At 54.2% G+C, this 14,770-nt stretch overlaps 1 protein-coding gene across 1 annotated transcript; it reads left to right on the top strand.

The window, feature by feature from the left end:
• The first annotated feature begins 301 nt into the window (after positions 1 to 301).
• NMUR1 (neuromedin U receptor 1) lies at positions 302 to 5,377 on the top strand. Its single transcript, XM_068163927.1, has 4 exons — positions 302 to 573; positions 1,206 to 1,552; positions 2,021 to 2,917; positions 4,101 to 5,377. Exons 3-4 carry the CDS (start codon positions 2,023 to 2,025, stop codon positions 4,502 to 4,504), a joined length of 1,299 nt encoding a protein of 432 aa, XP_068020028.1. The 5' UTR covers positions 302 to 573; positions 1,206 to 1,552; positions 2,021 to 2,022; the 3' UTR covers positions 4,505 to 5,377.
• Positions 5,378 to 14,770: the final 9,393 nt, after the last annotated feature.

Consider the following 14,770-nt stretch of genomic DNA (forward strand, 5'->3'; position numbering starts at 1 on the left):
CTAATCCAGCCTTGACAGAGACTCTCCCAGCTCCATCCCACCCGGCTCAGCCAAACACCGCTGCGCACAGTGAGGACGGCGCTGAGACAGGCTGAATGGCGGAGGGTACCCGGAATCCCAGAGCCCTTCAAGGTCATCCCGGGGAGGAGACCGGGAACCCCTGCGCCCTGCCACCTCGGAGGGGATGAACGGACCGACGCACTCACCCGTGCCCGTCCCGCGGGATGGCAGTGCCCGCAGCGGCCGCTGCCGTCGCAAGCAGCGATGCGCAGCCGCATCCCCCTCACTCCGACCCCCTCCCTGCAAGACCCTCCCCGGTGTCACTCCCTTACCTCTGAGGCGGGCTGGAGAGCCCGGTGGTGGTGGAGCTGGTGAGCCCCCGCCTCGGAGCCGTCAGCAGTTCTCCGCAGGCAGCAGCGAGGGGACGGCCGGGGAGGCAGGGAGGAGCCGCCCGTGGGCTCCGCAGGCGCCGGGCTGATCTCGGACCGGTAAAGCACATGCCGGAGGCGTGGGGAGCCGCGGGAAGAGCGGAGACACGCAGCCTTGCCCCGCGTCCGTGGGGCGCAGGAACGCGTAAGTCTGTGCGTGTGTGCATCATATGTGTGTGCACTCGTGTGCGTACATACACTTGTGTGCATGCCTACACGCATGTTCGGGTGCACGCATGTGTGTGTGCATGCATGCATGTGGCACGGGTCTGTGCATGGCTGCAGAGCATTGCTCTGTCACCCGGCGGCACCGGGAGCGTAAGGTGCCAGCGCAGACGCCAGGCAGGAGCACGGACAGACTGACCGGTGGGTGCAGAGAGGGAGCAGATCTAGGCGTGGAGCGAGGGATGACACTGCCAGTGCAGCAACTTTCTCACACCAAAGAGAGGTGGGACCCGAGTGAAGCCACCCGTTCCATTCAGGTGACCCAAGGGTTGCATGTCTGGAAGCAAGGAGACCCCTGGAAGCTGCTGAATCTGTTTGCATTACCCCCCGATGAGGCCAGAAGCCAGTCACTGCCCAAGCCCCCACACTTGGCACTGGCAGGAGGGCAGCAAGGCTGATCAGCAACTTTACCACGGAGGCCACACAAATGGCAAATCCCTGCATTGCAAAGGCTGCTGATGGGGCTGGAGACACCATGCTGCCTTCCCCTGGCAGACTCTTGGATTCAATGGAGTTTACTACTCTAATGTTATTTCCTTTGTCTTTCTGAAGAGCATCTTTTCAGCAGCACTGCTTTGGAATCGAGGACTCAGCCCCTAGTGGGTGGTAGGCTCTCAATATCGGACTTTGCTTGCCCGGTGGTGGAAGAAGAAACCCCCCAACACCCTTCTGGCTTGCCCTCCAGCCTCTATACTGACAGAGGAAAAGAGGGAGAAACTGGATAAGGGCAGACGGCTTCTGAGAGCTGAACTCTGAGGGGAGATCAGCGACAGGAATTCATTAGCCTGCCTCTTAAGGCAGTGAAGTCTTCATCCCCTCCCACACTCCCTCCCCAGTCTGACCCCATCTAGTGCAGGGGTGTGGGACCTCAGCCTTCATCTGGAGCTTCCCAACAAGCCGTAAGTCTTTCTCGGGCTGGAAAATCGGTGTTCCCTCTGAATGTTTTATAGTAACCCTCTCAGCCCTTCTGCATGGACAGTGGAGTTAGAGCCAGGATTGATTTTGGGGGTTGGCTTTGGGGATGTATCCTGCTCTGCTTTTGGGATCAGGGAGAGATGACTGCCCTGCTTACATGCCCCCCTGCAATGGGATGAAGGGGCCAAGGTGGACTGGGGAGTTGCCAGGGTTGTTTGTGGATGGGAAGTGGGGCAAGAAGAGCTTAGGGACCCTGGAGAGAAGTTGAAGGGAGGTTTGAGGTGGTTTCTCAAAGGAAAAGCTGTGGCTGGGGCAGGATGGGGGTGAGGGGGCAGAGCTGTGATGATCAGCGGTATCCTGGCAACCCTGACACCAATGGAGAGAGGGAGGAAGGGAGTAGGGGCAGCAGAGGGGTAGGAAAAATATCCTGCAAGCCTCTCTCTCTCTCACAGCCATGAATCCCTATGTTAACTGCTCTGGCCCTGAGTTCTCCCTGCCTCAGAGAGACTTTCTTGTGGAGCCCATCAACCCTGATCTCTGCAACAGGACTCAGCCGGAGGCCTTGTTCGACCCCAAGGATGTCAACCTGACAGAGGAGCAGCTACGGGATAAATACTTGGGACCTCGACGGTCCAGCTTCTTTGTCCCTGTCTGTGTCATCTACCTGCTGATCTTCGTGGTGGGAGCTGCAGGCAACGCGCTCACTTGCATCGTCATCCTCCGGCACCGCTTCATGAGGACGCCCACCAACTACTACCTGTTCAGCCTGGCCGTGTCTGACCTGCTGGTGCTGCTGCTGGGGATGCCGCTGGAGCTCTATGACATGTGGAGCAACTACCCCTTCCTGCTGGGCGCCAGCGGCTGCTATTTCAAGACGCTGCTCTTCGAGGCTGTCTGCTTTGCCTCCATCCTCAATGTCACGGCCCTAAGCGTGGAGCGCTACATCGCCGTGGTGCACCCGCTCAAAGCAAAGTATGTGGTGACCAGGAACCATGCCAAGAGGGTCATCATCACCATCTGGGTCTTGTCAGTTGTCTGCTCCATCCCCAACACCAGCCTGCACGGCCTGCAGCCTCTCTATGTGCCTGGCCGTGGGCGAGTGCCTGATTCTGAGATCTGCACCCTGGTGAAGCCACGCTTGACCTACAACCTTATCATCCAGGTCACCACCATTGTCTTCTTCTTCTTGCCTATGGGCACCATCAGTGTCCTCTACCTACTCATTGGCCTGCAGCTCAAGAAAGAAAAGATGCTGGAGGCCTTGGGAGCCAAGTCTGGTGGTGGTCGTGACTGCTACAACGCCCAGGGGCAGAAGAAAGTCAAGAGGAGGCAGGTCACAAAGATGCTGTGTGAGTCCAGTGCTGGGGACTCTCATGCTGGGGATGAGCAGAACCAGGGAGCATCTTCCAAGGCTGTGTTGGGAAGGTGCTGGGGGCAAACTGAGGCTGGGTCACCCCTGAGGAAGGCTGCAGGGCTGGCTTTTGGGATGTCAGGGCAAAGGCAGAGCCAGTGGTGGGGATTGCTTGTGCCAGCTCCCTTCTGCCTGAAGCCAGGAAAATGCTGAGTGAGAAGGAGAAAGGAGCTGGGATGGGATGAGGGAACCTAACCTTCATTGCCCTGAGCTGGTATGGTGGTGGTGGTATTTCCCAAAGAGGACCCAGTTCCTAACCAGCCCTGCAGCCACTGCTACCATCCTGGGACAGTGATGTCCAGACCCAAGGCTGGACTGGAGCGTCCCTCGGTCCTACTGCTCTGTGCCCTTGCCCCAGCCCTGCAGACTCTGGCCCCCTTCCCAGCAGCAGGAGCTGGCTGCCCTTGGGTAGCTGGCTGCCCTCAGCATGCTGACCTCTGCATGCTCTCAGCCCCGTGACAGCACAGCCATGGCGAGCTGCCCAGCCTACTCCCTCAGCCAGGCCAGGGCTGCCTCTCTGCCACGTCCCACACAAGTGGTGACTTTGCTCCCCTCACCCTGGAGCTGGGAAGGGGACGAAGGGGGACCTGTCCCCATGTGCCACAGAGATGCAGCATGGCATGGGTATGACAAGGCAGTAACCACCTATCTATCACCCCATTCCCTCTCCATCAGCAGAGCCTGCTTATACAAAAAAGCCCAAAGCCAGAGCACAAGGAAAGAATACAAATAGCTCTTGCTCCTTGGACTTTGCTGGCAAAGGTGGCAGGGTGCCCAGAGGTTAGGTGCCTGTGGGAGTGTCCCCCAGCCATGCTGCATGGCCACAAGGCAGTGGCAGGACCAGCTACCTGTCAATGGGGAGTAGAGCCATGTGGTGCAGCACCACCTGGAGCAGCCCTGGCAGGAGATCCTGTGCAGACCTCCAGCCCCATCATGGCAAGTCAAAAAAGCTCAGGGGGCAAGCCTTCCTCTCTCCCCCTTCTTCTCTCCCATGATTTTTGGGGTTTTCTTTGCTGTGGCCAAAGCTCAAATGGTATATAGATGGGTCAGGGACTGGAGGTTCCCAGAGAGGGGTTTCAGCCCCATGCCCCTAGTAACACCAGCTTCTTGGCTCCCCACAGTTGTGCTGGTGGTGGTGTTTGGGATCTGCTGGGCTCCCTTCCACACTGACCGCCTTGTCTGGAGCTTTGTCTCCACCTGGACCATGGACATGCTCCACATGTTCCAGTATGTCCACATCATCTCGGGTGTCTTCTTCTACCTGAGCTCAGCTGCCAACCCCATCCTCTACAACCTGATGTCCACACGCTTCCGGGAGATGTTCAAGGAGGTGATGTGCCGCCCTGGCCACCGCCCTCCGCCGGCACGGAAATGTTCGCCCAGCGTCACCCACATCACCACCCGCAGCACCGACTGTGAGCCCATGCCCAGTGCCAATGGGCTGCCCCTCTCCTACACCGAGGGATATGAGCCAGAGGAGATGGAGGGGGGCCAGGCCACCACCCACATGACATCTCTCTGCTGAAGAATGGGAGGATGCAGGGGAACTGGGACAAGCTTTCTCCACTACCAGCGTCCATCTGATGGTGACGTCCTTCCCATGGTGAGGGGTGGGGCAGGAGTGATGGAGGGGTCCCTGCCTCTCTGTACTGTCCTGTTGGGATGAATAGGCTGATTTTCACAGCACCATTGCTCTAGGAAGATGGTGGCAGTAACCATGCTGTGACCTGGATATATTCCACCCACTGTACTCAGCACTGGGGCTGGCCAAGGCTAGAGTATCCCTCCAGGTATGGAAATGGCTGGCTTCCATGTCAGGGATATGCCAGCAATCCCAAAAACCATCCCAGCCCTCACAGCCCAGTGGGATAAGCCTGTGGGTGCAGGTGCTTGGGACACTTGGACTGAGCCCCATGGGAAAGGTTTGTGCATGATGGAGTGAGGAGAAAATGGTCTGTGGATGCCTTCTCCCTTGAGACATATGCAGGACTCTCTGGCACCTCTGTATCTCTCATTTACTTGCACATTCCTTCAGTGGTGCCAGCTAGTGTCTGGCTACAGAGTGCTGGTGTGGCTTCTTGCTCCCAGCCTTCCTCCCATCTTGCATCCTCAGCCCCTTGAGAGCAAGGGAGAAGAGCAAGGCTGCTCCCTCCAGAACTGGAGCCTGAGGGGGTAAATAGGGGATGAGAGCCCCAGGCTGCCTGCAGCCCTGAGACACAGCTCCGTGCCTGTCCCTGTGCCCCACAAACACACCCTACTCTCCCCATTCTGTCCCACACTGTCCAAGTGCCACCCTCCTCTTCCACCATGTCCCTCTGCACCCCTGGGGAATGTGGGGAGCTCTTCTCTATCCCTGTCTTGCACAGGCCAAACCTCATTGAGAATTAAAAATAGCAATTGGCCCGATTTGTGCTCTGGTTGCATCTCCTGGGACCCAGCTCTGCTCCCAGCGTGGGACTGAACTGGGGCCATCCTCCTAAGGGGTGAAGGGCAGGTCATGTACCAGGGTGATGGGCACCAGGGGCATCCCACTGGCTCTGCTGCTGTGACAGGTCTGCGCGGCCGGACGGGCTCAGGGCATGGCAGGGAAGGCGTGAGAAAGATTCCTGCACCTTTCCTGCTCTCCAGGACGCTTGAGCCGAGCTGGGGCTGGGGCTGTAGCAGAGGGGGAGCTGCCTCTGTCGCAGCGACGATCAATCTGTCCTCAGAGGCGCGGCTCGGGAAATGTCACCAAAATACCAGGGAGCGTGGGCTGGCTGGGCACACCCGGGCTGGAAGGACCCATCGATTTACCGTCTGAGATCGATGCCTCTGACTTCCCAGCGTGGGATCGAATATCGAGGCTGTGAGAAGCCGCCCGAGGGGGTAGCTAAGCAGCTTGAACTCCTTGCACGATTTCTCTAGCCCCAGTTCCTCACTGGCCAGCCAAGGAAGCTTCTGTCACTCAGCGTCCGGCGGACGTGCCTCGGGGCAGTGTGGATGTGCCAGCAGGGCACCCAAGCAGAAATCCCACAGCGGCAAGCCCCAGGCAGAGCGGTGGAAGGAGCATTGCTGCCTGCTGCTGCTCTGCTTCCAGCCCTCCTAGGCACACCACATAGGGCTGCGTCCAGGCCAGCGACCAAGAACAGGTAGGATTTGGGGGTTTCAAGCTCCCTCCTGCCTTAGTCAATGTGAGCCGGTCCCTGGGCTCACCGTCCTCACAGCAGGGTCTGTTGTGGGCAAAGCACTTCTTCAGCCCTTGTGGCGTCCTCGGGGGTGCTGCTAGGTGAGGGTGGGTGTGGTACCATTCTAACTTTGCACTTCAGGGTCCTGACTGCTTGCAGCCTCTCTCTGGATGATGCTGGCATCGCCAAGAGCGTCAAGATCCATCTATTCCTCCCCACCCCCCTTTCAGCTCCCATCAGTGATGGTCTTGGCAGGAGACAGTACTCTGACAGCTATGCGGGGTCCCTTGTCACTGCTGTGCTGGTGGACATGACTGGTGCCTCCTTGATCCCGTCACTGCCCCATCTCACTTCACCTGGCAGCTTCCTTGGCCACAAATCTCAAGGGGATGGCTTTTTAATGGGTGGTCAATGGCACTTTAATATGCAGTGGCAGCCATCTGTGTGGAGCTTTGGAGAGCCTTGTGCCACTGCTTTTGAGAGCTGGGCTGTGTAAGGATACAGCTGTGGCCACTGCAGCTACAGCTCCTTGGTCAGTGCCAGAGGACAGTGTGTATATCTCCAGGGGGAGCTTCTGGGGGACCCTGGGGCTTAGCATAGCTGGAGTGGAGTTCAGAGCAAACAGAAAGGTGAGGCAGTGGTTTTGCCTTCACCCAGCCTTATGTCCACAGCTGCCCTCTGATCTGGGACTCCCTGTCCTCCTTGGCTACCCCAAATTTGGAGATGCAGGAGGGAGAGGAATGTGCCGCTAAGGCCCTCACATACCAAGCAGTGATATTGGGGGCTGCTCCACTGCCCACCTCCCAGAAACCTCTGGGCCAGAGAACACCCTGAAAAGCACCCCAAAGTCTTGCCAGAGCTGCAGCCACAGCACAGCTGGTGGCACCTCGTGGGTGGAGATGTGTGGGCAAACTTTGCTCCCCTGGCTGGGGTTTTGCAGCAGTGGGTAGACACAATGCCAAGTCCCCAGGTGCCACATGCCAGCCAGCTCATAAAAGATATTGAGGTTGAAGGCTCCTCCTTTAATCACTGCAAAAACTGCAGTGGGGGAATGGAACCTGACAAATAAGCAACTGACCTCTCAGGGGAGAAGAGTTTCATGGAGATGGTTTTACACCTCTCCATCACCAGGAAGGCAGGTGCTGCTGGCATCCCCCTGCCTCAGGTTCATTACAGCCCCCAGGAAGGGTGGAACCTGTCTGCTTCAAGGATAATGCTCCTCACTCCCCTGCACCCTCAGGGTCGGCCTGGTTCCCTGCCACCTTCCCAGTATAAATTAAGGGGGATCATTTGTGCTGGGGAGACAATATAGAAGCAGAGCCCTCTGATGGGGGAGGTAGCAGAAGCCAGGGATGAGGCCAGTTTGTCCCACTGTTCCCACCCATGTTGAATCAACCAGCACTTTAGGATGGCTGAGGGGACAGAGGATCCCGAAACACTGCCTAGGAATTCTCACCAAATAAATTATTCCTTCAGGACCACAGGGAGACTGGAGGGGACGAAGCAGATGTATACTGGGGAGTTAGAAGCTGGGGGGAGCATGTGAATGATGTTGCTCCAGATCTTTGCTTGAAGCTTGAAGAAGCATCTCTCTGTCCCTGCAATATGGAGCATGTGGCTGGCTCGGGTTCCACACCACCATCTCCTCTCCAAACTTTTTGTTTCCAAAGAGCCATTCCCCAAAGTTATCCATCCTCCCAGGTTTACAGCAGCATCTGTCCAATGCCTAGTTCCTGCCTAACCACCTGGGGGATCCCTCCTTTGGCCCCCATGCCTGCACAGCACCCCTGTGGCAAGCACCCATCCCTCCTTCATCACCTCCAGCCTCTCTCCCAGCAGCTCGTGGAGCTGTTTTCCCTCCATGCTGCCACACATGCTGAGTGACACAGCATCTCCAGAGCTTCCAATAAAAAGATTTATCACCATAACTTTGAGGATTAAAAAGCAATCCATCTATGAGGCTGCCTCAGCCTTGTAAGGCTTTAATTTGTGCTGTGGTTGTTTGCAAGAGGCACGGGGTGGTAATTTTTTTTCCTTTACAGAGCAAACTCAAGTTTTACAGCAATTGCCTCGTATATTTGGAGCCATGATAGATGGCTCCAGAGAGTGCCAGCAAATTTTTTGCTGCCCCTCTTCAATAAGCCAAAGGAAGGGTTGTTTTTTCCTTCCTTCACACAGCCATGGTACGAAGACAACGTGCAGCGTGAGTTTGGCAAAGCCCTTGTGCGGCTGGCAGCGAGCAGGCCCTGGCTGGGGCCGGGTGGTGGGGCAGATCCAGGCTGCCTGGCCATGCATGCAGCACAGCCTGCTTTGCCACCACCACCACAGCCTTCGTGAGGGGAGCAGGGAAGGAGGAAAACACAAGTGTCAGGAAACCACAGGGATGTGCTGGGTTTGGCACGGATTTAGGCTGCTTTTGGAACTACATTTCAATTATTCCTCTTACTCCAGGATAGTGGTGGTGGTGAAAAGCTAACCCCTAGCACCCACTGGTCACTGATGGGCAGCATGGAAATAGACAAGAGAACAAACAGACAACAAAAGTAATATATATAGGATCTGATTCTGCTTCTCGGGGACAGACATCCATGGGCTCAGTTTTTAGCCCCATGCTGGAGGCTATCCTGCCTGGCTCCTCGATGGCTTCCTAAAGATTCAGGACTCAGGTAGGAAGCCACTTTCCAGGCATCCATGTGCTGGGGGGAGGCTGGGAAGAGGTGGCCTGGGAAGCAGCACAGCACACCTGAAAGGCACCGATGGAGGAGCTCAGCCATGGCTCTGGGTGCTTGGGCTGACTCAGCTACAGTGTGGTGTGACTGTCACCTGTGCTGGGGACAGCCTTCAAGTCACAGCAAATCTAAGAGCCCTGCAGGGGCCAAGACACCACAGGATGGGCTCCCTATGCCCCACCTCAGGGCATGGGCACGCAGGAAGGGAACACACAGGGGCTAGATGGGCAAAGAAGTGAATGTCTGTGTGCTATTTAAAACCTTCCCTGCCCAAAATCTCACCATCCTTATTGCAGGGTGAGGGGAAGGACAGAGATATGATGGACAGTGCCCTTCCTCACAGCAACTTGCAGGGACAATTTCAGGGGCAAAGTGGCTTGTTAAAGCCACCTGGCACCTTCACAAGCACCACCTGGGGCAGTGTTAAAGCCCCACCGCAAGGGGTTAGAAGAGGCAGACTGTTTGGGTAGCCCATGCATTTTCCCAGTGTGATGCACTATTGCTAAAGATGACAGAATTGATGTCAGAGGAGCCTGCATGATGGCTGGCCTGGGGACACTCTGGTTAAGAAATGAAAGTGAAGCATAATTAGCATGGCAGTAAGTGGATTAAAGCTGGATGGATGGCAGAGGACTGCTAACAACTGACAGGGCTGGGGGGTGAATCAAGCTCAGTGCAAGGCCCCCACACCATCCCTGAGCTGGACTCCTGAGTTTGGGGATTGCAAGCAGAAGACACTGAAACTGAACTGCAGGGCAACAGCCTCCAGAGTGCTTGCCCACAGCTCACAAAAGCCATGCTTAGGGTCCCCAGCAGATGTGTCCTAGGGGCCCTCCCCCATCCTCTGTGTGGGATGTGGAGGATGAGAGGTCACCACTCTCTGGTTCTCATTCTCAGCAGGAAGAGGAAGACTGGAGAGAGAAAACTGCCCTGGAGAAAGCTAGCTTTTATCTGGTTTATATATATGTGTGTGTGTGTGTATATGTGTGTTTATGTATATATGTGTGTGTATATGTATACATATATGTATGTATGTATGTATGTGTATATATATTTAGGACTGGTAAAACACAAACACAAGTTCCCAAGAGCATTGGTGGAGCCCCTCAAGGGGAAATGCCTCCCTGTGCCTCAGGTGCTTTTCCTCTTCAAATGTGTTTTTTTGTGGGTATTTGCTTCTGCTATGGACCCAATCTGCTTTACCAGGTCAGAAAGGGAACAGCCCTTGCTTCTCCACTCCACCATGCTCAGACAGCATCTTCCCATCCCTCCTGGCACCCAAAGTACCTGGCAGTACCTGGGCTGACCCCCTCCAAAATGAGTTTGCAATGAAAACAGGTAAAAACCCAAGACTGGACTCAGAATCAGGGCTAGAGCACATCTGTCTCTGCTACACCGTTATTGCAGCAGCTGCCTCTAATTACAGAGGTTTGCAGCTCTTTGTGCTTATCACGGCAGCCAGAGAGAGTTTATCTTCTCAGTTCAGGACTACTTAACATGGCACATTGGAGGAAACTGAGAAGCATCTGGGGGCCAAACACATCTGTATTCTCATGTTTCCTGAGCAGGAAGAGTGACTGTCTTGCAGTAACGATGGTCTCACATTAATGATGCTGGGATCAAGAGCAAGACGGCCCCTCCCCACCCCTGGCTCTTGTATCATGTGCAGGATGGTCTTAGCTGGCCCTGGGGGCCATGCCATAATCTGTATTTCACACAGGAATAAGCCTGGGGCTGCCAGGAAGGGAGGACACAATTCTCCAGCAGGAATTTGGCAGGGACAGAACAGATCAGCTTCCCCGAGCAAGCCCCTCTCCATGCCCTGACAGACAGGCAGCTGCCTGCAGGTGCTGCCAAAAGGCAGCAGAAAATAAACCCACATAAATAAATTTGGGATTCCTCATGTTCTGTGCCTCACCTCTGCAGGAATGACTGATAAAAATCAGTTGCTGCCTGACCCTTTCCTGCACAGGCTCAGAAGCTCAGCAGCACTGCCCTCCTTTGTCCCCTGGGGACAGGTCCTGGCCAGGGGGTGCCCCGGCTCAGGGGAAATCCCTGGGGGCAGCAGGTTTATGGAAATTGGTAGATCAGGACCTGCTTTCCCCCAGACCAGGCTTTTGGCTTGCAGGTCCAAGGTGCTTTCAGAAAACATCCAGCACAAAAAGCATCCCTGCAGGTTGCCTGTCTCTCCTGGCTAGGCCAGACCACATGGTGTTCTCTCTCAAGGCAGTGGCCTCAGCCACACACATGGGTGTCCCCTCCCCAGCCAAACTCCACTGGCAGTCATCTGCTTTTCATAAGCCTTGGCCCCACTTCTCTCTTCTTAGCATCTCCCACTACTCCTTATATTGCTGGCCTTGGGTTATCACTGGCCTATCCCATCCCATCCCATCCCATCCCATCCCATCCCATCCTCCAACACTCAGCTTGGTTCAATTACTTTTAATTTCACATCTTGTGCTTGTAACAGCTGGGACCAATTCACTGCTGCTGTCACCAGAAAGAAATCAAGCAAGAAAGTCATTATAATTTAGGAGACTCATCAAGTCTCACTGATGTATTAATGAGGAACAGGGGAGACTATCACTGCTGCCTGCCCTGCTCTTCTCTTCCATATCTACAGCCCCCAGCCATCCCAGGAGCCTGTTAACAACCCCAAGCTCCAGCTGCCTTTTCCCAGGTACTGCCTTGTGTTTGCACCATGGTCTGGGCCACTCAAGAGCTCTTTGCTCATCCGGGTGTCTTCAAGTGGTTTTTGCTGCACTTCGAGGAAGATCCACATCTTTCTCCAGCTCTTCAGTTGTTCAAACTCACCCAGGCCTTGGCTCCAAACTTCTCTACTGAGGCTGATTCAAACAACTGTTTTGCACAGATGGAAAAGCAAATGGTTTGAGCTGGGTTTCATTTCTATTTTTCTGTGGCAATCCTGGCTTGCAGGTGGTGAGCCCATCTGGCATGAGCCCCAAACACGACAGCACCGAGTGCCACACAAAAGCATCATCTGTACAAGCCAAGAGCAAGATAAGGACTGGGTGAGGACTTCTTCAATTCTCTGCCCTGGAAGAGATGGATGAGAGTGGTTCTTTACTGATTGTGTGGTGAGTGGGTGGGTGAATGAAATATGCAGCAGCAAAGAGCTAAAGGAAAGAAAACAGTAAATGGTGATAATGGGGCTGGAAAGCACCCATTTGCACCTGGTCAGGCGCAGGGTAAGGGTGGCAACTGAAGCATTTAAAGTTTTTTGTCCTCCTGGAAACAGGATAATTTTTTTTTTGCCTGCTGCTAGTCCCATGCAGATGGATCTGGAAGATGTTAAAGAGTTTAACCCTGAGTGCTGGTTTTGGCTGAGGTAGAGTTAATTTTCTGCACAGTAGCTAGCTTGGGGCTATGTTTCAGAGTCGTGCTGGAAACCTCCCCTGGTACAACTTGAGGTTGTTTCTATTGTTCGTCCTATTGTTTGTTGCTTGGGAGAACAGACTGGCCCCCACCTGGCTACAACCTCCTTTCAGGGAGTTGTAGAGAGTGAGAAGGTCTCCCCTGAGCCTCATTTTCTCCAGGCTAAACAATCCCAGCCTCAGCCTCTCCTCATAAGACTTGTGCTCTAGATGCTTCACCAGCTTCATTGCCCTTCTTTGGACGTTCTCCAGCACCTCATCCTCTTGGATGATTTTCCCTCAGCCAAGAGGCTGCTCTATGCCTGGTGCCAGCCACCCCCCACTTCCCCCCCCCCCCCCCCCCCCAACAAACAAAACCAAAACCCAACCAACTAAAAAAATAATAAAAATGAAAATAATAATTGAATAAAAGGACAAAAGGGCAAACCAGGCTTATGGCCCAGGAGAAGGATTTTGGAGACAACAGCTGGCTGCTTTGCCATGAGCCAGCATGTTGCTGCTGTCTCCTCTGAGCCCCCCCATGGTTTGCTGCCTTGACTCTAGCCTCAGCAGTGGCAGGAGGAGGAGCTCCTTTCTGCAGCTGAGAGCAAGGGTAGAAGCAGAGGTAGGTAAGCAGATCCTGATCCCATGCAAATACCCCCTTGGGTCGAGGCAATGACTAGAGAGAGGGCTGAAGAGGAGTGAGCAAAGTGAGACTCTGCCTGCTTGCTGCATTTCTGCACCTCTCAGTGCTAAATGTACCTTTTAAACCTAGAGGGTGAAGGTTTAGGCTATGCAGCACTGTGTGAATCCTGCACTAATGACAGTGGAATAACAGCCTGATGCTCTCTTAGATCCATTAAGGTTTGCCTTTAGATAGTTTACCAGCGAAGCCAATGTCCAGGGAGGGACCTGGGATCCTGGGATGTGCTCATCTCTCCTGCTTTCTTTGGGGAGCATCTTCCCTTCTCTTTCTTTCCAGCCTTTTGGGTTTTGTTTTGTTTTTTCATTCAAGGCTCTTTACGTAGGTTTCTTTAGAGAGGTTGGACTACAAGCTGAGAATCAAATCTTTGGGAGAAATGTGACTTCAGGAAGTTAAATCAGGCAATAAGTAGTGCTAGGAGGTTATTCTGCTGAGAATAACAGTAAAAAAAAAGCCAACATTTTTTTTCCCCAGGCAACAGTATACCCAGGGAGTCTGTTCTCCTGGGCAAGGCAGAAAGTGTCAACTACTTGCAAATCATATTAATGCACCTCTTATTGGACAGATGCTACATTATTGGACTATGTCATGGGACAGAGAAAGTAATGAAGGCAAATTGTGCAGAGCCACCAGAGAAACAAATCAAATAAGTGTTTGACAGCATGATCTGCACTTATATTTGCTCAGAGAAAATTGCAAGTGCTTCTGGTCTTTGTGCTGGAGGCCAGGAAGAACTGCATGGTTTCCCTTGTCCTTGGGCAGGGGGCTTCTGTTATGGATTTGAAAGCCTGGATGGATATTGTGCCTCTTGTGGCTTTTTGGGCCATGTCTGCTTCTCTCCCAAAGTGGTTTCAAGGGTGCTGCTGGGTTAAGCCAGCATGCCATAGCTGGAGGGGGCAATGCCTTGCTCTGGGGGAGGTGGGAAAAACTTAACAGAGGATGGTCTTGAGAAGGGTCCCCTCTCTCCATGCTGCTGTGAGTACTTCCTTCCTCCACCTTCTGTAAATTTGCCTTGTGCAGGCTGCCTGGCCATGGGACATGAGATTCCTATCACATACTGGGCTCTAAAGTCCCCACTGGTGGAATTTTGTGCAGCTTCCATAGCAATCTCCATCCTTTACCAGGTGACTCCTCGCAGGGAGCACAGAGCAGTCACTGGCACACCATGCTCTGAGAGTTACCACTGCCTTTCCCAGAGATGAAATCACCCTGTCCACCTTGGAGCAGTACCTGCTCAGCCATGTTTTGATGCAGTTAACCCCAAGCAAAGTGCAGGCTCTGCTCTGTGCCCCACATCATCTGCATAATAAACACGCCAGAGCAGCCAGCTAATTACTGGGAATACAGAGCCAAGCAGGAGGTGGGTAGACCCTGTTCATGCTTGGGTTATGGCATGTTATAAAAGGGTTGCTCTGCTCAGATTTTATTTTCCTGATATTATGGCTGAAAACATCCAAAAGCTGTGCTGAGAGCAGCGCTGGTAACGGGAGCCCAGACTCCCATCCCCACCACCCATCTGTTGCGTGGCTGAGGGGGTTTCCCTGGGGTAGGGGCTACCTGCCCCCTTCCCAAGGTCCTTCTAGCCCTTCTCTGCTTCCTGGGAGAAGCCTTCACTCCTGCAGGTTGTTCCCACACTAATTCAGGCTTTAAGGTTTCCACTGAGAGCTCCCATCTCAGGTAGCTCTCATTTGCCTCAGGAGCAGCTCGTGCTGCTTCCTTGCCGTGATGGAAGGGATTACTGATGCATTAGTGTTGGGCTGCTGAACCATAATGTCTTTACAGTCAATAGCATCAAGCATTTAATTACCCAGAGGGCTGAAC

Source organism: Melanerpes formicivorus, unplaced genomic scaffold (genome assembly GCF_026170545.1).
Source record: "Melanerpes formicivorus ecotype bairdi unplaced genomic scaffold, bMelFor1.0.p_v2 SCAF_76, whole genome shotgun sequence".
Classification (NCBI taxonomy): Eukaryota; Metazoa; Chordata; class Aves; order Piciformes; family Picidae; genus Melanerpes; species Melanerpes formicivorus.

Bases quoted from the DNA above. Each gene is read 5' to 3' on its own strand.
- NMUR1 (XM_068163927.1), top strand. From the start codon at position 2,023: ATGAATCCCTATGTTAACTGCTCTGGCCCTGAGTTCTCCCTGCCTCAG. The intron at 2,918-4,100 runs GTGAGTCCAGTG...GGCTCCCCACAG, and splicing joins GCAGGTCACAAAGATGCTGT to TTGTGCTGGTGGTGGTGTTT.